Raw genomic sequence first — 25,378 nt, forward strand, 5'->3', positions numbered from 1 at the left:
TAAAAATTTGTATCAAGAAAAAAAAATAATGTAGATACAATATAATTTAAATATTTTTGTATAATACTAATTGATATCTTTCAACATTTGTTCAGATAGATGTACTTAAGATATAAATACTAGTATTAATTTAGTTAATTTAGATTAAAGTATTTGAAAATATTTTTGACCATTGAATAAATCAACTTAACATTCATCTTGTTATTATTAAGTAATTTATTAGTTATATATATATTTAAATTAGCATGATAAGGGGTAAGAGATTTTAATTTTATAGTGTCAAGAAATGGATGACATATATTTCCTAAGTAAATAGAAAGAACCAAAACCCATCTCAATTCTCGCCTCGTTGCTTGGGAGATTTATATGCTTGTTTCTATGGCTATAATTTGTAATTGGTCTTGGTTTTCTTCTCATATTTATCATAATGACAATACACAATTGTTGAGCTAGATATGTATTATGAGGAGGCAAGATATGACCCTATTGTGTATAATTTATCAATAGATATTGAGTAATCATTATCTTCCTAATTTTGAGATGGTAATAGGAAACTCAAAGGGATAGGTTGATCATTTAAAAATGATCAAAAAATTTATTTCCTTACCATAACACCTCATTATAAAATGTGCTTTCATCATCCCGATAACATAGTTAAAAGTGATCCATATTGAGAGTAGTGAGAATAAGAAGTGAGAGATGATGTAGAGTAGAATATATATAGAGGTTTGTTAGTTATATATGGACACATAATTATATATTATATTTATTTTCTATTTAATAAAATAAAATTATTATTAGTTATTTAATCATTAATTTATTTTGTTAGTATTTGTATAGTGTGAAGGTTTAATTGTGATGTTTTTCTTTTTTGTCACGAAGTTTCAAAATACATTGAGATGTTATTATTAATATTAAATTTATTGAAATATCAATTTTATTAAATAGTGACTATGGATTCACTTTTTAGATATATTTTTATAAGAAGTGAAAATATTAATATATTTTAATTGCTCAAGCTTTATTTATAATTTTAACTTTAAGTGTAATTTTAAATATATAAATACAATTATTTTGAACATATTCTAGTGGATATTTTGATGCCGCCAATTGTTGGGGCATTTAATGAGCAAGATTGGTCAGAGATTGGGTTTCCCACAAGATCTTTCTTCAATCTTGTCAAAGATCTCTTAGTTATTCTGGCGGAGGAGGAGCAACACAAGGATTTTTCTTCATAAATAAATTTAGCGATGGTTAAAGTCTATGACATTTTGGTCCTTGAATTATCTCGATTTGGCAACCACTCAGTGAAGAATAGGTTGACTTGTTAGATCAACTTGACATGAGCAAGGAAATGTGGATTCTTATATGAGTTAATGCATGTAAATCTTCTAATGCAAGTTTTTCACCTTATTTGTTATTTCTTTTTCTTTGTGGACTATATTTGTAGTTTGAAAGGTAGTCTCTTTAGTTTCTTTTGTAGGGTTTGAGTAGAGAAGAGTTGAGGAAAGAATGGATTCCTCAATTCATTTACTTGCAACCAAATGAAAAATGGCTTTCTTGGGTGAAATCAAAGAGAAACGTATGCATGAAATGGGAAATGAGCCCCATTTTGTCATTATTAGGGCAGTTAAGAGAATTATTAGAGATGAATTCATTGGGATAGAACACAAATATAGGGTGAACATGGAAATCCCAATGGTGTTTTTGGCTACTCTTCTTCACTTAGGCCTCTCTAAAGAAAAGACAAAGTCTTTATGTAGAAAGGTATTCGAGGAAGATATCCTGGTAGATTCTGCAAGGTAATGAGGAATATAGACATAAACCTCACCATTCCCCTGCCTAAGGACTACATGGTGATATATTTCCTATTCTATTCATTGAGGATGAGAAGCCCTTCTGAGCTAGGAAAGTTGGAATTAAGAAAAATGCCAACTTCCTCTTGAAATTGTTTTGTTTTACAAAGATAAAAGAAAAGAATTGGATTAAAGATTACTTTGAGGAGGATGGTGTCTCCTCTTTTTCTCAAGAAGACACAACAAACGGTTGGGTGGTAGACCTTGAAGAGTTAATGGAAGCCATGGGTTCAGAACCTCCTGAGGAATCATTTTGCTTTCCTCCTTCCAAACCATGGCTAATTCAGGAATGAGTCCCTAGGATCGTTCATCTCGTCGACCCCTTTATGCCCTCTTCTTCTCAGTCTCGTCTCCGCTAATAGCTGTTAGTGTTTTTCTCCCTTTGGTTCAGATTTGGCTTTGATTCTCCTTCTTTTATACTCTAGTGCTCAGAATCAGGTGTTTTTTAACAATGGTTTTTGAAATTGCTCTAGTTATTTGATAAGGACTCTCAGTTTTGTCTTTACTCTTTTTCAGGCATCAAACTTGTCGATAGTCTTTCGTCTCTTTCCCACGTTGGGATTTTTTTGGATTGTCTACTCTTGCTTTTGTTTCTAGTTTGACAACTCTTTTAGACTTCTATGTTTAATGTTACATTTTATGTAATATTTTTTATATTAATATAATCGTCTTTTGTCCTTGATCGATCAAATAAGGAATCTCAGTCGTGGCCCCCAGTTCATCTCTTTCCCTGGTTGGGCTTTATTTGGATTGTCTACTCCTGCTTCTGTTTCTGGTTTGACAAATTTCTTATACTTCTATTTTTAATGTTATATTTTATGTAATATTTTTTATATTAATATAATCGTCTTCTGCCCTTGATCAATCACATAAGGAATCTCAGTCGTGGCCCCCAAATGGTGGAGGATAAGACATGGGATGCATTGCAATAGAAGGAGATTGATAATGGTGGAAGGAGACACGTGGAGCAACAAGTTTGGTTGTCACTGGAAGGTGAAGGCAAGAAGGGAGGTGACGGGGCAGAGAAAGGTGAGGGATGATGGAGTTGTGGATTGCAACACCAAGCAGTAGAAGAGTAGGTGTAAGGAGGCAAGGAGGGGAGACAATAGCAAGGAGGGAAGGGGATGTTGGAAGTAACGAGTACTATGAGAGGGGGAGGGGGTGAATCAGAGTATGCTAAATTATTTAACTTAAAAGAACAGTTCTAAGATGGCCACAAAAACTGAAAACTATGAGTCCATTTGAAAAGCTTGCATCAACATGTGACTGAGAAAGAAACTTAAGGAAACATGAAATTAGTGTATCAGAGCACTAAACATAATTGAGAAGCCAACACAATGACACAGTTTTTTGTGCTAAGTGAAAACCCTCGAAATCCAACTAGATTTCATCATAGGGAAAAAACACTCCAATCATTTTATTAATTTTAACCACCAACCAATACATCTAATTTAGCAGCCCTGCTGCAAGGAGCTTCAACCCCTACCCTTTTCAATAGTTTCTGAGTGGATTCATGATGACATATTTCAATCTATTCTGAAATTGTTGTATCATGAATCTTTATTACAACACAAAAGTATGATATTCAGTGAGTTTGCCAACAACAGAGATCTCAAAATATACTTTTCTTTTCTTTCCCTCAAAAACAATACACAGCCGCTTCTCCTACATTTACATATATATATCCCTAACTTTTGAAAGAGACACATACATGTAAATGTACTCGAAACAGAATCAGATAGTTACCAAAAACTGATTTTGATTTCATTTTACAGACCACAACCCATGTAGGAAAATGTACTTGAAATAGAATCAGACAGTTACCAAAAACTGATTTTGATTTCATTTTATAGACCACAACCCATGTAGGGTTTTTAATATCCATTTCTCAATAACGCTTATCCAACTGATAAGATCTTCTAAAGAAACCCTCGTATAGGGTAACCAACTGAACAATCGTTAAAACTGGTTTAGTAAATCTCAAAAATTATTTTCAAAAAATCCTGTGCAAAAATGAACAGTAAGATTACCAGCAACGAGTATGGTCAGAGCTCTAACCGAAGCAGTATGCATTTTGTTTAGGAAGCCCATCAATGCCCAGAGAAAGAATGGGAGCAAGAAATAGAAGCAACCCAAAAACATTCTCCCTGTTTCAAATCACAGAGCAAGTGCAGCTGAGAGTAATAAAAAAAACACTGGCTTCAACGAATGGTGCTTTCGAAATATCCCAAAGCAAAATAAATTCCTTTTTGACATCCGGAAGTAGCTCATAATGCCAGCCACATGAGTAAACTGACTCAAGGCAAACTCAACCATAATGCAAACATGAGTTAAAAGACTGAAGTGATTAACATGGCGTGGAAAATAAGAAACCCATATGCTGTCATTGAATATGCCTTGTCATCAAGGACAAAATAGAAAAGTCAACAAACTCCCCCTTTGTCCTTGATGGCAAAAACATAACCACCATTGAACAGAGGGATATAATTATATCAACCATATTGTGTAATCCAGAACCAGAAGCACTTTTGACATGCTGAAATAGATTAACGTACAAGTGCAAACTATATTGCCAAAAGAACTGGAAATCAAACTGATGACCAAAAAATCATTGTCAGGAATCAGAATCAGGGAACCAAGATATCATTATAACTATGTAAATCTGAAACAATGGGAATAAGCAATAGAACCATCATGAACCAAATCATGAAAACCATCTCATGTAGCAATAGAACCAAATCATGAAAACCATCTCATGTAGCAATAGAACCATCATAAAAACCATCTCATGTAGCAATAGAACCATCATAATAGAACCAAGATATTCTCCCCCTTTTTGTCAGCAAGGACAAAGAGGGCCTGGGTGGGAGCATGGTGAGAAGCTCCCCCATACTGAAGAAATTAAGTTGAAATAAAAGATTGAGAGTAAACTCCCAAACGATCACGCAGCCGCATGAATGTATCTTTTGGTAAAGCTTTGGTAAAAATGTCTGCAACTTGTGCCTGAGAGGACACATGAACAAGAATGATTTCATTTGCAGTCACTTGATCACGTAAAAACTGTAATTTAAGTGCAACATGTTTGGTACGGGAATGCATCACAGGATTTTTTGAAATTTGAATAGTACTGGTATTGTCACAGAATATAGTCATAGGTTTGGATATCACAACACCCAGATCTGCCAACTGATAAGACATCCAAAGCATTTGAGTACAGCAAGCTGTGGCAGCAATATACTCAGATTCAGCTGTGGACAGAGTGACACAGTCTTGCTTCTTGTTGTGCCAAGAAACCAGCCGGTCACCAAGGAAGAAAGCTGCACCACTAGTACTACGTTGATCATCAATACAACCTCCCCAGTCAGCATCAGTATACCCTATCAATGTAAAATCACCAAGTTTTGGATACCATAAACCAAAATCCAAAGTACCTTGGATGTATTTAAAAATTCTTGTTACTGCATTTAAATGAGATTGTCTAGGAGCAGACTGATAGCGTGAGACCAAACAAACCGCTTGCATTAAATCAGGTCTAGAAGCAGTGAGATAGAGCAAGCTTCCTACCATAGACCGATATTTACTTTGATCAACAAGTGGAGAATCATCAACCTTGACCAACTTACACCCAGTTTCCATAGGTGTACCAACATGAGTACACTGGTCCATCTGAAATCTTTTTAACATCTCTTTTGCATATTTAGTTTGTGAAATGAAAAGTCCATGTTCTAGTTGTGATACTTGGATACCCAAGAAAAAGGATAAAGGTCCCAGCATTGACATTTCAAATTCAGATTCCATAATGGTTGAAAAACTCTGTGATAATTCATCATTTGCAGATCCAAATATGATATCATCTACGTAGATTTCAATAGCTAGAAGATCATTGCTAACAACTTTAGTATATAATGTACTGTCAACATTGCCTTTAGTGAAACCTTTAGAAATCAAATGTGAATCAAGTCTAGAGTACCAAGCACGTGGTGCTTGTTTCAGACCATAAAGTGCTTTCTTTAATCTGTAAACATGATCTGTATACTCAGAAGATTCAAAACCTTCTGGTTGCTCCATATAAACCTCTTCTTCTAGATATCCATTCAGAAAAGCAGTTTTAACATCCATCTGGTACACTATAAATTCTTTAAATGAGGCATAAGCAAGAAACATTCTAATGGATTCTAAACGAGCTACAGGAGCAAACGTTTCCCCAAAATCTATCCCTTCTTGTTGAGCATACCCTTTGCACACAAATCTAGCTTTGTTTCTAATAACTTTTCCTGATTCATCTAACTTATTTCTGAAAATCCATTTTCCTCCAATTACATTTTTGTCATCTGGACGAGGAACAAGTTCCCATGTTTTATTTTTCTCAATTTGATTAATTTCATCTTTCATTGCATTTAACTAGGATTGATCATTTAGGGCTTCAGAAACATTTTGTGGTTCAAAATCTGTTAAAAGACAAAAGTGCTCAGCCATCTGAGCTTGTTCTATTTGTTTTGCCTTTCTACGAGTTATTATACCCTCATCTTTATCACCAATCACAAGTGTTTCAGGATGTCGTTTAGCAATTATCTTGGAAGGTGTTTTCTGAGGTATGTCTTCCTTAAAATTAGGACCTTCCTCTTGGTTACTTGAGCTAGTTTCATCTTCTTTGGTCATGACTGGTTCCTTTGATGTTGAGGCATTACCAATTTCTAAATTAGATTCCTCATCATCATCTTGAATCTGATTTTTCATCACATTCTGATTTTCATTGAAAACTACATTAACAGATTCAACAATTTTATTCAAGCGTTTATTAAAACACTTGTATGCTTTGCTATTTGAAGAATAACCTAAGAAAATTCCTTCATCAGATTTAGCATGAAAGCTATCAAGATTTTCAAAATCATTCTTGATAAAACACTGACAACCAAAGATTCTAAAATGCTTGACAGATGCTATTTTTCCATACCATAGTTCATAAGGAGTGTAAGTTGTTCTTATTCTGATTTGTACTCTGTTTAAAATATATATAGCTGTATGAACAACTTCTTTCCAATGTTTATCAGACAGATTAGATTCATTAAGCATAGTTCTTGCCATTTCTTTTACAGTTCTATTTTTTCTTTCAACTACCCCATTTTGTTGGGGAGTCCGAGCAGCAGAATACTGTCTTTTAATCCCATGATTTTCGCAATACTCAACAAAATCTTGAGAAGTGAATTCACCTCCCTTATCTGATCTTAAGCATTTTAGTTTCAAATAAGACTCTTTTTCAACCATTTTTCTAAATATTTTAAACCTAACAAAAGCCTCTGACTTATGCTTGAGAAAAGTTACCCATACCATTCTGGTGTAGTCATCTACGAACAACATAAAATATTTTTCACCATTCAGTGACTGTGTTTTCGTAGGACCACACAAATCTGTGTGAACTAATTCTAGTGGCCTTGAGGATAGAAACTCCTTAGATTTGAAAGATGACTTAGTTTGTTTGCCTTTTACACATTCACTGCAAACAGAGTTTGTAGGTCTACTGATCAGAGGTAGACCTCAAACATTTTTATTTTTGCTGATTCTGACCATATTATCGAAATTAACATGACCAAATCTCCTATGCCATAACCAATTTTCATCTATACAACTCATAAGACACATGCCTACACTTTGTTCTTGATATTTGGAGTCTGATAAATGATACAAATTACCATGTGTTCTGAAACCATTTGCAATTATTTTCCCTGACTTTTCTTTAATCACACATCCGTAAGATTTAAACACAACTTGACGACCACTATCACAAATCTGACTAATGCTTAGCAAGTTATACTTTAATCCTTCAACATAATAGACATCATTTATAGGAGTGTCTTTGTTTATCATGACAGTTCCCATTCCAGTAATGTATAGACCTGTATTATCACCAAATTTAACAAAACCTCCTGGATGACTTTCTAAGGCTGAAAACTTGTTTTTGTCTCCTGTCATATGATGAGAACATCCGCTATCCAAAACCCAAATAGAAGAATTGGTAGATATTAGAGCTGTTTGAACAAGCATAGATTGTTCAAGTTTTGGTCTCCACATTTTTGCAGGTTTTTGTAACTTTTTACAGTACTTAGAAGTGTGACCATATTGATAACATGTAAAACATCTTATGTCTCTGACAAAACCAAAAGACTGTTTATGACCAAAAATAGAAGCTCTAGCAAATCTGCAAGTATTTACTTTGTGCCCAAACAGATTACAAAAATGACAATAGCCATGGAAAAATCTGTTATTTGAAAATTGATTTTTATTTGCTATTACAGAATTCTGCTGTGACGTTTCTCCTTTTTCAGTAGAATGTTGTTGTTTTTCAAGAGTGTATACTTGTTTTTGTAGAGTACTAATTTCTTGTTCTTTTGTTTGAATAAGACTTCTTTGAGTTTCAATAACCTTGTTTGCATTTACTATATCAAGTTGTAAGATCTGATTGGAATCTTCATAAGAAATTACAAGTTTCTTAAATCTTTTTACTTCTTGAAGAGCACAAAGAAGTTCTTCTTCGAGATTTACATCTTCTATTTCAACTTCAGAATCTGATTCAGTTTTTACTGCAACTGGGTTTTCAAATTCAACTTTGGTCATGAATAGTGTTTCACAACCATCAACATTTGACTCATCAGATTCGTCTTCAGTCTCATCTTTTGACATAAGACTCTTCTTTTTAAAATTGTTCAACCTTTTATTAGGATTCCAAGGTTTTTTAAATGATTTTTCAGATTTATCCTCATCTTTACTTAGATCTAAATACGGACATTTTGCTGCAAAGTGACCAGTTTTACCAAAGCCAAAACATTTAAACTTTCCTTGAAACTTCTTCCTAAGTTTCCTAACCAATAAAGTTTCAAAAACATCAGATAATTCAGACTCACTCTCTTCCTGTTTCTCAATTTTAAAAGTTGTTTCCTTAGAGGTAGAAGGGGTATTACCAATTCTCATCTCGTAAGCAGTAAGAGTACTTTGAAGCTGATGCACAGTCATTTTAGAGAAATTTTTCTTCTCTTCAAGGGTAGATATTTTAGTTTCAAATTTTGGTAGTAATGTTCTAATTACTTTTGCAACCACATCATGTTCATCAATTTCTTCACCAAGACCTTTTCGAGCATTTACAACTTCATCAATACGAAGAAAATAACTTGCCACTGTCTCATCATTATTCATTTTCAAATCATCAAACTGAGTTTTTAACGTAATCAATTTTGATTCTTTAACCTTTTCATTACCTTGATAAATAGATTCAAGATTTTTCCATACCTCATTAGCTGATTTGAAGTACATTACTTTAACAAATACTTCTTTTGATAACCCACAAAGAATTGCAAAGCGAGCTCTCTTATCCAGTTCATATTTCATCCTTTCATCTGCATCAGTAGGTACAATAGATGGTATATCATACTTGTTAGAAACAACTTCCCACATTCTGACATCCAGAGAATGAATAAATGCTTCCATTCTAACTTGCCAAAAAATGTAATCTGTGCCATCAAATAAAGGAGCTCTAGTGAGCGAGGCACCTTCAGCTTGTGACATGATAACTTCCAAAATAACCAGGATCAATCCTAGGACAAACCTATGAGGACCCTATGCTCTGATACCAATTGTTGGAAGTAACGAGTACTATGAGAGGGCGAGGGGGTGAATCAGAGTATGCTAAATCATTTAACTTAAAAGAACAGTTCTAAGATGGCCACAAAAACTGAAAACTATGAGTCCATTTGAAAAGCTTGCATCAACATGTGACTGAGAAAGAAACTTAAGGAAACATGAAATTAGTGTATCAGAGCACTAAACATAATTGAGAAGCCAACACAATGACACAGTTTTTTGTGCTGAGTGAAAACCCTCGAAATCCAACTAGATTTCATCATAGGAAAAAAACACTCCAATCATTTTATTAATTTTAACCACCAACCAATACATCCAATCTAGCAGCCCTGCTGCAAGGAGCTTCAACCCCTACCCTTTTCAATAGTTTCTGAGTGGATTCATGATGACATATTTCAATCTATTCTGAAATTGTTGTATCATGAATCTTTATTACAACACAAAAGTATGATATTCAGTGAGTTTGCCAACAACAGAGATCTCAAAATATACTTTTCTTTTCTTTCCCTCAAAAACACTACACAGCCGCTTCTCCTACATTTACATATATATATCCCTAACTTTTGAAAGAGACACATACATGTAAATGTACTCGAAATAGAATCAGATAGTTACCAAAAACTAATTTTGATTTCATTTTACAGACCACAACCCATGTAGGAAAATGTACTCGAAACAGAATCAGACAGTTACCAAAAACTGATTTTGATTTCATTTTACAGAAAAACAACCCATGTAGGGTTTTTAATATCCATTTCTCAATAACGCTTATCCAACTGATAAGATCTTCTAAAGAAACCCTCGTATAGGGTAACCAACTGAACAATCGTTAAAACTGGTTTAGTAAATCTCGGAAATGATTTTTGAAAAATCTTGTGCGAAAACGAACAGTAAGATTACCAGCAGCGAGTATGGTCAGAGCTCTAACCGAAGTAGTATGCATTTTGTTTAGGAAGCCCATCAATGCCCAGAGAAAGAACGGGAGCAAGAAATAGAAGAAACCCAAAAACATTCTCCCTGTTTCAAATCATAGAGCAAGTGCAACTGAGAGTAATAAAAACAACACTGGCTTCAACAAACGGTGCTTTCGAAATATCCCAAAGCAAAATAAATTCCTTTTTGACATCCGGAAGTAGCTCATAATGCCAGCCACGTGAGTAAACTGACTCAAGGCAAACTCAACCATAATGCAAACGTGAGTTAAAAGACCGAAGTGATTAACATGGCGTGGAAATTAAGAAACCCATATGCTATCATTGAATATGCCTTGTCATCAAGGACAAAATAGAAAAGTCAACAGGGGAGACAGGTGGCGATAGGTGTATGAGATAGGAGGTTGGCGGTTAGAGATAGGAGGAGGTAGCTAATGGTGATAGATGCTAGGCGAAGGTAGACAGAGAGGTGGGAGTCTTGGAGGTAGGAGAAGAAAGGAGGAAGGAATTGTTTCGCAGCGAAAGGAGGTGATGGTAGGAGAAAGGAGGAGGCGACAAGAGGAGGAGGAGGAAGTAGGTGGCGGAACTAGGATGGATGAGGTAGTAGGAGGGTAAGAAGAAAGGAGAAAAAAAGGAGGAAGAAGATCGGAGAAGGGGAGAGAAGAGGAATTTTGGAGTTGAGAATGAAAGAAGAAAGAAGAAAAAAGAGAAAGAAGGAATTAACTGAGTATGAGGTCCTTAAAAACTGTGGTCTCACTGGTTCATAGCTTCAGTTAAAAGCATGGTGTTGCTCATCAACCAACAATTAAACTATCAAAAAAAAAATTAAGATAATAGAACATTAATATATACTAAATAGATAAATGATGTATAGTTTAATAGTAAAATTTAAGTGTCCATATAAACTTAATTGTTAACTATATATAAAAAACTCTATAATGTAATGCATAAAATAAAGATTATGCTTTTAAATAATTTAAAAAAATAAATACCTAATCTTGATATCTTGACCCTTAACTTATAACAATTAAGTTATACATCCCATTATAATTACAAAAATAATATCATAAAAAATTCTGTAATTAAAAATAAAATAATTAAATTATATTATAAACCACTCTGCTCTAAATATGTGAAATATAGGACAACTACATCTTAGAACTTCCACTGATCCAGACATATCATATATAAATAAGTATCCTTTATCATTTATTATCATATATAAATAAGTATCCTTTATCATTTATTATAAAACATTAAAAACAACAGTAATACAGAAGGGAGGAGGTAGATCCTGATCACTATGATCCCAACCTTTGTCATCTTTAACTACTTTTATCTAAATATCATGACAACTTTAATAAAACCAACACACCATACATTTTTTTATATTGAACTTTTTTGAGTAGCTCCATGAATTCAGCAAACAGAATACAGAAACCAGATTTGTGAGATATACAAGAAGATCTAGTGATTGGGGCATTCACCAGATCCCCAGCAATAGCCCTCACCATCCCCACAAGTTCCAATGTTGCAGCACTGGTCTGGAGGTTCGCCAGGATATCCATTGCAATCTTCAGCACTTTGGCACCAAAAGCTGCTGTCCTGGCAGTAATCTTGCTGTGAAACCACCATGGCCGCTCCAAATATGAGCAACATCATTATGAAAACTGATGAAACCAAATACTTCTTTCCCATTTTCTTTGGTGAGTAGTTTGAATGGAAAGCATGGCTTAAATAAGCTCCATTTTGGGCATTGGTTGTCGTTATAGGGTGGTTTCTTTCCTCAAAACGGTGCCCATTCAGAAATTCCTTTCCTCGGCCAAAGAGAAAAGCATTGGTATTTCCTAATATTAGAGAGAATGAACGATAAGTACATTCTCCTTGTACGTTGGGAACTCCTTTGCATCCAAATCTATCAATAGAGATATATTAAAAAGGAAAGACCTGTTAATGCAAACAAAGAAAGCATTGGTATCTTCATTATCAATAGATTTATTTTATATATATATATATATATATATATATATATATATATATATATATATATATATATATATATATATATATATATATATATATATATATATATCTTTATCTTCAGACTTGTCTAGATCTAGATCCTCTTTTTCTTAGTTATCCACTCTCTTATGCAATGAGTCAATTCTCCCATTAACTTTGTTAACTGTTTCGTGCAAATAGTGTGCCATTGGTTAACCATGCTCCAAATGATAAAATGGATAGATCTTTTCTTGCTTTCTTCAACATAAGTGGATTCTCGCTAGTCACTTTCCTTTATTTGGCTTTATATTTCATTTCTCAAATTTAATATTGTTTCAAGGATTAATTCTAATATATAAGATCCATCCGAATTTGACACAATTATGGCATAGTAATGATTATTTAATTAAATTGAGCTATCCATAAATATAGTATATAATTACAAAGAAAATTGCATACATAAAAAGAGAGTTAGAGGTGTCCTTTGCATCGTATTTATAACGTATTGTTATTATTTTTTTGGATGGCAGCAGACTCAAAGAATGGATTTGAAGTAACTTTTGAATTACTTATTTTTTTTTAGGAAGAATTCAGATTATTTCTATTAGAAGGATTTCAGGGGTTGCTTAATTTCAATTGCTAAGGACTTTGAACAATTTTTGGATTCGCCTCACCAAGATTTATTATAGTATTTGTGTAGAGGTGCCAAAGCTTTCCATAATTCTGATGGATGAAGATGAGGAGTATTAAGACAACAAGCCTTTAGCAACCAAAGGTCTCGAATTCCTGTAGAATAAGGCGAAAATTGAAGAAAATGAAGATCCCGATTGAATCAAAACCTATATTTGCCTTGAAGGGCTTGAAGGACAAATGCAGGTGGATGCCCTAAACATGGTGAAGGAATTAGATAATGAAGATATACAAGAGTCTTCATGAGGTTAGTTTGATCATTTCTAGATGGAATTTAAGTTTTGTTTTATCTGTATTTTGGTTCCTGTATTAGGACTAGCTTATTTTTTGTATTGGGCCATATAATAGTAGATGGTTAGACGAGAGGTGAAGCTTATAGAACTATAAGATAGATGGGATGTATGTTGAGTGGCAAGAATATAGTCTCTATAATTTCAATTGGCTTTTATGTCAATATAGATACTCTTTATTCTATGTATTTCAATTTACTATCTAATATAAATGGGTGTGGGCTCTTCTAGATATTTACTTATTAAAAAAAAATCATTTATTTGTTGGTGTTGAATGGATCCATAGATTCTTATGAAATATATATAATTTTGATAGATTTATTTGGTGATTGAATTATTTTTTTACACTAAATCTTAATAGACAAAAAAAAATAATGACAATATCTAGTAAACTAAATCATAAGGAATAATAGTGATAAGACCATTAGAATTCATCTGTTATACATTTATGGTAGCATCTTACATCCATCCAAACAAAAATTCAATTTGTATAATGTTTGTGATACTTATTCATCAGTATTTATTTTTATCATTTTTATCCTAATAAATTTAATGTTTACTATAACTACTCATCTTCCATTAATCTTTTATGTATTCCTCCAACCTTTCAGCAACATTTTCTTCATCATATATGTATCTTGCACTAAGAAAATGTCAAATTTCTTAAATAAATTATATCCAAAATCTATGTATTTCTCATGAGATAGAAACTTGTTGGAGTGGATCAAAATGTGCTGGGATAAATCCAACAAAAGAAAAAAAAGAAAGAGGTATTGTGTGTAGATGGATGATTTGTTGTGGGTTGAAACTTACAAGGGAAATTTTAATTCAGATATTATTTTAGAGGATTTCAAGATATGGTGGACAAGTGTCAATTTAAATGGATAAAAGTGGGAAGAGAAAATTTGGAAAAAAAATTGAGGATTTATTCTTACTAATGTTGGAAAAATAGAAAAAAAGAAGAAGAAAAAATTAATAGGTATCTATCACAACATTGGTGTATGTTATATGTCTTTTACAACTTGAAAGGATATTCCTACTATTGAACTCCATTTTATGATCTCTTGGTAACAAACTTCTTACCTTTCGTATTTAATGTAGGAGCATCTAGGTGCATAGGTTATTCTACATCACCCAAAAACATTTTCAATCATTTCAATTTTTGTATTTTTTTTTATTTTGATTGTTTATGTTTGTGGAGGTAGATCTCAAAATTTGAAAGCCTTGTTTGACTAGAATTAGAAAATTGGAGTATTCCCTTAAGCTTAGCTAAAATACTAATCATAAGAAATTTTATGAAAATAATTGTTTTGAGAAATTTGTAAGGTTTGGTGATCAATAGTTTTACAATAATATTCATAGATGTATCTCAATAAATGTGAAAAATATTTTAGAATAAAGTTTTTTATAGAAAAGGAGAATATAATTCTCTCCATACCCATTAACCAACTTAAAAAAAATATTTATTCTAGATTTTCTTCATGGGTCCATCCATCGTATCCTTTCTATTTTTAATAATAAAATAAACATTTTTAATAATAAAATAAACATTTTTGCATAAGTTATGAAATTTTCATTTTTCAAGCTCTCTCGTACACTCATTCAAAGCACAAAATGTCATTCAAATAACATAATGTATTGTTTAAAATTTGGTTGGGCAATAAATGAATTTATAAATTGATCTCCCACTAACACTTCCCTTTATTCCATTGTTAATTCCAATAAAGAGAGAAAAAAATTTAATTAATACATAAAACTTGACAATGCCAAAGTTAGGAGATATTAAGGGATTGGGTTCATTATTTTAGAAGAGAGGTCAAATTAATTAAGAATTAAGTGTTATCTAATTGGGTGTATGTGTTGCCTAAAACTTAGGTTTAATTTTTGTATCATTTAGGGGAGAAAATGCATTTAAATTAAAGAGGAATGAAACACCTTACTAGCTAGAGAAAATATATCTTTTTCAATGCTTAGTTTGTTTATTGTTTTTGCATAATTAAAAGTGACTTATTCAACATTTTATGATAGATAAATGGGACACCTTAAGAAATTCGAAAAGGAAAATTACAAAATGGATTTGAAGCACCTTATTTGATTGGAGAAAATTCCTTGTAAGCATTTTATTTATCAAAATAGGTAGTAGATTGATTTTTTATGATAGGTTTATGACATATTTGAAACAATATAGGCACACCAAGCCTATAGGTGAATATGCTAAAAATGAAATACAAGTGATGGCACACAGGAGGTATTTTATTAAGAGAGAAAGAAAGAGATGGTGGGAAGTCTTGGATTTAATTAAAATCAAAATTGTATCTTGATTGTTATGATGAATAAAATCAATATGAATTTTCCTTGAGTTAGATTATTGTTGTGCGTTTGTGTTGTGAGATTGTGTTGTAAGGTATAAGGATTATCTTTTCATATATGGATACTTGACATCACTTAGATAGGGGTTTCATGAGGGGGGGCTTAAGCTCTATTTTTAAGGAAGAGGTGGTCTCATTAATAATTTTTTTTTAATGAGATTATTTGGAATCTTTTCATAAAAAAATAGGAGCCCCTACTTTTTAGGCTAATAAATTTAAGTAGGTAAAAATCGAGTGGGGTTAGAAATTGTCCCACCAGCTTAGGAATTTTTTATGTCACTTGTAAAACTAAATTTATTTACCACCAACTTGTTTAAATTTAAGAGTTTAAACTTAAGTTGATATGCACTACAAAGTTCATGGGACCACAGACATCCTTTAATTTAGGAGCTTAAACTTTTAATTTGAAGTGCAATACAAAATTTGTGGCACCCCCAACTTTAAAATATTCCTAAAAATCTTAAGAACTCCATCTCTATTTTAGGAAGCCCCCCTCCATAAGACCCCTCCTTATTTATCACTTATGTAATTATAAACATATAAATATTACATTTGAGCAAGAATGGGTATAAAAAGAAAATCTTGACCTATTCTTATGTTTATTTATTTCCTAAGACTAGTCCTACCTTTTAGATGCACAAAAATGATCCATTAAATTTAAAAAATTAAATTCAAATTTATGGCCAAATTTATTATATATATATATATATATTTTATTTTTATTTTTATATTTTGTATTAATTGAAAGTATAAAAGTGATAGTTTTATTCTAAGGGGCAATCCTAGTTCATTTTAGATATAACTATAAATTTTCTTTGTTTAAAATATTTGTTAGATAATTTATATTGCACAAAAATCTAGGCCATATTCCATGTTTAAAATGGAGTTCTTAGTATTTCAAGTAAATTAATCATCCTTTCATGGTTTCTCATAGGAAAATTATCCTTATCAATTGTAAATAGAAACTATGAAAATATAATTTCAGTACATTAAGGAATCACTCAAAGTATTGAAATCTATATTTCCTATGATTAAAGCATTGAAATCTATATTTCCTATGACATAACATCAAATATAAGAGATAAAATCTCCACTAAATTTATTCAATAAATTAATTAAAGTGATTGCATTTACTAATCTTGAAACATTTATTTTATTATAATATTTCTAAGAAAAAGTATTTATTATTTTTTATTTATCTTAAAAATTTTCAAATTAAATTTAAAATATTAATTTTTAATATTATTTAATTATTTATATGATTTTTGTTTCATTTTCTAATTTATTAATAAAAATCACTTGTAAATTTATTTAAAATCCATATTATTTATTCATTCAATTTACATTGAATTACATCAATTTTTTAAAAATATTTTTGTTTCTAATATTTATATAAAATTAACATAATAATTATTTATTGATAATATACTTAATATTAAAATTAAATAAACAATTGATTAAAAATAGTATCATTAAAACATAAAAAGGAATACTATGTTAATCCTTTTGGTAAATTTGAGAGATCACACATTACAATTAAAAACATATAAATTTGCAAAGTATTTATAAATTAAAATATAAAATGCAATACAATATTAAAAATTAAAATAATATTCATTAATTAATTTAAAATAATATAATCTAAAATAACTTATTTCAAAAATATATTTTAATTAGCATGATAAGTGACAAGAGGTAAGATAGTCTATTTTTATAGCGTCAATAAATGGATGACATGTTAGTAGTGTCAATGTAGTTAGCATATCTTGTCTCTTGCCCGGGAGGCTTTCTTTTGTTTCTTTTTTTTTTCGGTCTACCTCATTGCTAGTCTCTATGGCTATTTTTGTAACGACTTTGGGCAGTTTTCCAATGTTTATCTTAATCAAAATACACATTTTTTGGGTTGGATATGTATTATGAGGAGGCAAGATATGAGATTGTTATGTACAATTTATCAAATAAAAATATTGGGTAATCATTATCTTCCTATCTCTGAGATCATTTAAAAATATTTGAAATCATTATTTCCTTACCATAATACCTTATCATTGAAATCCTTATTTTCTTACCATAATACCTTATTATAAAATGAGCTATCATCATCCCCGTAACATAGTTAAAACTGATTGACATTGTTAAAACTGATTGACATTGAGAGTAGTGAGAATAGGAGAGGTGATAAAAGAGTAAAAGATAAGGTAGAGTAGAATATATATATATATATATATATATATATATATATATATATATATATATATATATATATATATATCTATGAAAGTATGATAGTTATATATGTACGTAAAATAATCTAGTATAGTTATATTTTATTTAATAATATAAAATTAATTTGTATTAAGTAGTCATCAATTTATATTTTTTATTGATATAGTATGATGGTTTAAATGTAGTGATGTTCATTGAGATGCTATTATTAATATCAATTTTTTCTATATAAAATAATTAAATTAAATTATTATTTTTATTAAATAGTGAATATTGATTAATTGTGATTGTTGAAGTTTTATTCATAATATTAATTTTTGGTGTAATATTTAGATTTATAAATACATTTTTTTTAAAGATATTCTAAATTAATTTATAAATACATTAAGAAAGATAAATTATTATTTTTTTTAATAGTTTTAAAATTATTACATAGAAATAAATTTTCAAACTGTTTCCTTTTTTATCATTGAACTTCTTCAAACTTATTAAATATTTTAGAAAAGAAAACCACATAAGAAAGATTATACCTTTAACATTTAATGCCATAAATTATTAAATAAATAGATTAATCAAACTATTAAAGAATTAAATTAAGAACAAATATAAGAGATATATAGATAATGTAAGATTAATATATACTAAACAAATTAATTTTAAAATTGAACTGTCCATATAAAAATTATTGCTAAATATATATAAAAAACCTCTATAATGTAAAGAATAAAATAAAGATTAAATGCTTATAACAATTTAAAGAATAAATATGCATTCCTCATAACTAAACTCTTTATAATAAAATCAATTATTAATTTATACATCTAATCATAATTACAAATATAATACTATGACATTTTTCCTAATCACAAGTTAAATAGTTAAATTATATTTTATAATACACATTGATCCAAATATGTGAAATATAAGAGAACTACATCTTAAAACTTCCATTGATCCAAAAATCTGATGACAACTGTTTTTGATAAATAAGTATCTGTTTATCATTTAATGTAAAACATGAAAAAATAAATTGCTATTCGAATCGGAAGTATTCACCAAATATCATGACGACTTTAATAAAACTAACACACCATGATTTTTTTCATTTTGAAAATCAGTGAGAAGCTCAATGAATTCAGCAAACGGAATGCAAGATTGTGAGATATAGAAAGAAAATGATCCAGTGATTGGGACGACTACATCTTAAAACTTCCACTGATACAGATATATCATGACAACATTTTTTTATGAATAAGTATCTGTTTATCATTTATTATAAAACATGAGAAAACAAGCTGCTAATCCACCGCAGCAGTAGCACAAAAAGGAGGAGGTAACTATTCAGAATGATCCCAACCCCTGTCACCTTTATCTAAACTTTCATAAAACAAACACACCATGCATTTTTTATTTCAGAATTCATTGAGAGGCTCCATGAATTCAGCAAATACGATACAAAAACCAGATTGTGAGATCTATGAAAAAGATCTAGTGATTGGGACATTCATCACCTGCCCAGCAATAGCCCTCACCTTTCCAACAAGTTCCAATGTTGCAGCACTGGTCACCAGGTGTGCCAGGATACCCATTACAATCTTCAGACGTCTGGCACCAAAAGCTCCTGTCTTGGCAGTAATCTTGCTGTGAAACCACCATGGCCCCTCCAAATATAAGCAGCATCATTATTAGCATTGATGATACCAAATACTTCTTTCCCATTTTCTTTGATGAGTACTTTGAATGGAAAGCATGGTTTTAAGTAAGCTCCATTTTGGGCATTGGTTGTCGTTAAAGGGCGGCTTCTTTTCTCAAAACGATGGCCATTAGGAAATTCCTTTCCTCGGCCAAGGAGCAAAGCATTGGTATTTCCGCAGGAACATGCTAACGATGAAGCAGACTATAAACAAAAATGCATTGCTAATATCAAAATATTAGAGAGAATGAACGATAAGTACATTCTCCTTGTACGTTGAGAACTCCTTTGCATCCAAATCTATTAATAAAGATATAATAAAAAGGAAAGACATGTTAATGCAAACAAAGAAAGCATTAGTATCTCCATTATCAATAGATTTATGATTCGATTTATTATTGGAAGAATATCTTATTATATATATTTAGACTTGTCCTTATTTTCGTCAGCTTATCCTTTTCTATTTAGGCTTGTCCTTATCCTCATTCTGCTTATCCTTTTAATCCACTCTCTTATGCAATGAGTCATTGTGCCATTAACCATACTTATCTCGTCTCGAGAGATCTTTTCATTCTTTCTTCAACATTGGCGGAGTCTCACTAGTCACTTTCCTCTATTTAGCTTTATATTCCATTTTTCAAATTTAATATTGTTAGAAGAATTAATTCTAATATACAAGATCCATATCAATTTGAAACGAATATGAAATAGCACTGATTATGTTATGAAATATGATCATCCATTTAATTATCATGAAATATTTCATATAAAAATTATTTATTTGTTTTTTATTATGAAACAAATAGGTTTTGAAACTAGTACAAAATTTTAAGGGCCTCCCCGACCTCAATTTTAAAATTATTTATTTGTTGATGTTGAATGGACTCATACATAAAATACATATAATTTTAACAAATTTATTTGATGACTAAACTATTTTTTTAATGTTAAATCTAAACATATAAGATTACATAATGACCATACTCAATGAGCTAAATCATAATAGAATTTCCTTTCTCATAATTTTTGCCATCTCTATAATAGCAATAAGACCACTGGAATGATGACGGTAACGCTTAGCTGCTCACCTTCATTCTCGAAAAGTATGCCAACTGAACACCATCTATTCACCACCAACTTCTACAAACTTCAGCCAACTGTGGTGTGTCTCTTTACAAACTGGCATCTCATCGTCTAATGCAATCTGGTTTTGACTTGTCGTGCACTGCAAGTCTATAAACCGCCCTTTGTGACTATAAAAAAGGGGGCTATTGTAATAATCTAAAAATCTTGTATAGAACAGATTGGAGATCTCTGTTACATTCCTACATACCTGTATTCCTTCCAAATCTAACAGTTGGTATCAGAGCCTTGACTGGTTCCAGGAACTATTTTGTGTGAAACAACACCTATTGCAATGTGAAGGAGAAGCTATAAAAAAGTTGGAGATTTTTGCAGAGAGAGAGACTTTAAAAGAAAAATTCTCAAAGAAAAATAGTTGTCTAAAGAAGTAAATTTCGGCATTTAAATGAGAGAAAAGTAAAATACTTTCCTGTTCTATTGTTTTGAAAATATGGCAACTATCAGCAATAGTTTGAATTTGTTACAGCCATAGATTCCTTTGTTTAAAGGAAAAAACTATGATTTCTGGAGTATTAGAATGAGAACACTATTCATTTCTCAAGGTTTGTGGGATTTTGTTGAGAGTGGCTATTCAAAACTTGCAAGTGCACAAGTGCTGGCCTCTTGGACACAAGCAGAACAAGATCAACTTAAGGAAGACAAAAAGAAGAATGGAAAAGCCCTCTTCATCATTCAACAATCAATACACGAGACAATATTCCCTAGAATATTTTTGCTACAACAAAATCAAAGGAGGCTTGGGATCTTTTGCAAAATGCATACCAAGGAACAGATAAGGTAAAAATAGTTAAATTATAGATGCTCAGAAGAGATTTTGAAAATCCTTTCATGAAATATTCTGAATCTATGCAAGATTTCTTTACTCGATCTTATGAAGATAATCTCACATATCAGAAGATAGTAGAGAAAATGATGAGAAGTTTGCCTTTCAAATTTGATCCTATTGCAATAGCTATTGAAGAATCAAAGGATCTAAAATCATTATCAATAATAAACTCATGGGGTCTCTGCAAACATATGAGCAAAGGATGAATCGATCCAATGAAAAGACAATTGAACGGGCATTTCAATAAAAGTTAAACATTTCAAAAATAAAGAGAGAAACTTTGGTGAACTATCTAGACAATTCAGAAGAAGAGATAATGAAAGTAAAGAGAGCAATAGTGGATGAGGCAGAGGTTATAATAGAATAAGATACTACACCAATAATGAAAGAGGTAACCAAAATTATTACAAATCATAAGTGCAGTGTAATTTTTGCAAAAAGCTTGGTTATTATGAACGTGATTGTTGGAAAAAGAATAAGCCACATATTTATTTTTTGCAAGTTATGCTACAAAAGAAATTTATGAAAATGTTTAGCTTCTCGACAGTGGCTGTAGTAATCATATGATAGGGAGTAAGAATATCTTTTTGAAGATGGAAGAGCCTCCCAAAACAAATGTGTGATTGGGAGATGATAAAGAAGTTGAATTTATGAGAAAAGGAAAAGTTGAAGTTAAAACTAAACAAGGTACTGAGAAATATATAAATAATGTGTTGTATGTTTTAGAAATTGCACACAATTTATTGAGCATTGGACAGCTTATTGGGAAAGGATGCTTAATTGATTTTCAAAATAATGAATGTGTTGTCTATGGTAAAACTAGTAGCAATCAGATTGTAGAAAAAGTTGGTATGCTACAAAATAGAATTTCCCCCATTGGACTTGCACATGTAGAAACTCAAGCTTTGAATGCAGTCTTAGATAATTAATCATGGTTATGGCATATGAGGTATGAACATCTCCACTTTCAAGGATTAAAACTACTTTACCAAAAACAAATGGTAAAAGTATTACCTTGTATTGAACGAGATGATCAAGTTTGTGAAGGTTGTATTATCAGTAAGCAACACCGAGACTCATTTCCTATCATAAAAGCTTGGAGAGATAAAGCACCCCTTGAATTGGTGCATGTTGATGTTTGTGGTCCAATGTAGACCTTATCTCTTAACGAAAAAAGGTACTTGCTTGTTTTTGTTGATGATTATAGTAGAAGAACTTGGGTATACTTTATTAAAGAGAAGTCAAAAGAATTTTCTATATTTCAATTAAAGCTAATGTTGAAAAACAAAGTGGTTTCTTCTTAAAGACTCTATGCACAGATAGAGGGGGATAATTTAATTTAAATGAGTTTCAAGACTTTTGCAAAAGGAATGGTATTCAAAGGAAGCTAACTCCAAGTTATACTTCTCAAGAAAATGGGGTAGCTAAACATAAGAATAGAACAAAAGTAGAGATGGCTAGAAGCATTCTCAAGGCTAAAGATCTTCCAAATACTTTTTGGGCTGAAGCAGTAGCTACATCTGTTTACTTGCTAAATAGATGTTTGACAAAAAGTGTAAAGAATATGGCTCCTTTTGAAGCATGGAGTGGAAGAAAACTTGGTGTAGCTCATCTCAAGGTATTTGGTTGCATTTCCTATGCTTATATTGCAGAACAAAAAAAGGCAAAAAATTGATGATAAAAGTGAAAAATATATTTTTATTGGGTATAGTGAAGAAACAAAGGGATACAGGTTATATAATCCAATAATAGAAAACTTGATAGTCAGTCGGCATGTAATTTTTGCCAAAAAGGATACATGGAAATGGAATGAAGAACAAGCAATACCAGTAATTATGGAAAAGGAACTAGAAGTTCCATCTCAGCCTACTAGCTCAAGCAACAACTCAAATTCCATCAAGCATCTCCATCTTTAGAACCTCTTTTGAGTTCGAGTCCTCCTCCATGGAAGGTAAAAAATATTAAATAAATTTATGAGTGAACTAGTAGTCTTGATTGAATTACAAATTTGGCTTTATCTCATATTCAAGTAGAACCAAGAGAATATGATGATGCCGTAAAGCATGAAGTCTGGGTTAAGGCCATGGATGAGGAGATAGATTCCATTAAAAGAAATGGAACATGGGAGTTAGCATAACTTCCACCAAAAAAGTGAAGTGGGTCTATAAGACAAAGTACAAATTTGATGGATCAATTGAAAGATACAAAGCAAGGTTGGTGGCAAAAGGTTTCACACAACAACTAGGTATAGACTACAATGAAACTTATGCTCTTGTAGCAAGATTGGATGCTATACGGACAATTTTGGAATTAGTAACACAATATAATTGGTTAGTATATTAGTTTGATGTTAAAACAACTTTTCTAAATGGTTTCTTAAATGAAGAAGTGTTCATAGAGCAGCCACCAGGATATGTTGTTTCAGGACAAGAACAAAAAGTGTCAAGCTCAACAAGGCTCTTTACGGTCTCAAACAAGCACCAAGAGCTTGGTATAGCAGGATTGATGACTATTTTTAGAAGAATGGACTCAAAACGAGTGAAAGTGAACCTCCACTTTATATCAAATCCAAAGGTACCAATGATTTGCCTATAATTTATTTGTATGTTGACGATCTCATTTACACATGTAATAGTGAAGTATTAATGGATGAATTCAAGAAAGCTATGAAGAGTGAATTTGAAATGACAAATTAAGGTTTGGTGCATTACTTTCTTAGAATAGAAGTTAGACAATTTAATGATGGGATCTTTATTTCACAAGAGAAGTATACAAAGGATTTGCTTGATAGATTTAAAATTAAAAATTTTAAACCAATGAACACACTTTTAGATGTAAATGTAAAGTTGGCCAAAGATGATGATACTGAAAAGATAGATAAAAAACTATACAAAAGTGTAGTTGGCAGTCTTATTTATCTTACTACAACTAGACCTGGCATCATGCACGCAATCAGTCTAGTATCAAGATTTACACAAAATCCAGGTAAGATTCACTTCTGTGTAGTAAAGAAGATACTCAGGTATGTTCATGGTACAAGTAGTTTTGGGATTTTATATACATCAACAAAAACATTTGGATTGATTGGATATACAGATAGTGATTGAGCAGGATCTATTGATGAGAAAAATTACATCAAGATATGTATTTAGTTTGGGATCAGCTGCAATTTCTCGGTGTTCAAAGAAACAGTTAACAATATCACTATCATCCATGAAAGTAGAGTACATCGCTACTACTTCGGCAACATGCCAAGAAATTTGGTTCAGGAGAATACTTGCAGATTTGAGGCAAGAACAAAATAACCCTATAGTTGTTTATTATGACAATAGTACTAGTATTGCTATAACAAATAATCCAATTTTTCGTAGTTGAACTAACCATATAGATATCTGACATCATTTGATCAGAAATCTTGTAGCAGATGGACATATTGAACCTCAATTTCGTAAAACTAATGATTAGCTAGCAGATGTATTTAACAAAGCAATTTCAAAGGAAAGTTTACTAAAATCAAAAATTTATTGGGCATCACTAAACTAAGAATTAAGGGGGATAATGATGACGGTAATGCTTAGCTGCTCACCTCAATTTTAGAAAAGTATGCCAAATCAACACCATCTATTCACTGCCATTGGAAACTTCTACAAACTTTAGCCAACTGTGGTATGTCTCTTTACAAACTGGTATCTCATCATCTAATGCAATCTGATTTTGACT

At 31.3% G+C, this 25,378-nt stretch overlaps 1 protein-coding gene across 1 annotated transcript; it reads right to left on the reverse strand.

Moving 5' to 3' along the window:
• Window positions 1-4,757: 4,757 nt before the first annotated feature.
• LOC131041021 (uncharacterized mitochondrial protein AtMg00810-like) lies at window positions 4,758-5,924 on the reverse strand. Its single transcript, XM_059214504.1, has 2 exons — window positions 5,025-5,924; window positions 4,758-4,916 (listed from the first exon to the last, which is right to left on the reverse strand). The coding sequence occupies exons 1-2, from the start codon at window positions 5,922-5,924 to the stop codon at window positions 4,758-4,760; spliced, it is 1,059 nt and encodes a 352-aa protein (XP_059070487.1).
• Between the last annotated feature and the right edge of the window lie 19,454 nt (window positions 5,925-25,378).

Source organism: Cryptomeria japonica, chromosome 11 (genome assembly GCF_030272615.1).
Source record: "Cryptomeria japonica chromosome 11, Sugi_1.0, whole genome shotgun sequence".
Classification (NCBI taxonomy): Eukaryota; Viridiplantae; Streptophyta; class Pinopsida; order Cupressales; family Cupressaceae; genus Cryptomeria; species Cryptomeria japonica.

What these genes read in the sequence shown, in the direction of transcription:
- LOC131041021 (XM_059214504.1), bottom strand. Translation starts at nt 5,924, where the DNA reads ATGGAGCAACCAGAAGGTTTTGAATCTTCTGAGTATACAGATCATGTT. An exon ending in AGTTGGCAGATCTGGGTGTT is followed by an intron (nt 4,917 to 5,024) that starts GTGATATCCAAA and finishes CTTAAATTACAG; the next exon opens with TTTTTACGTGATCAAGTGAC.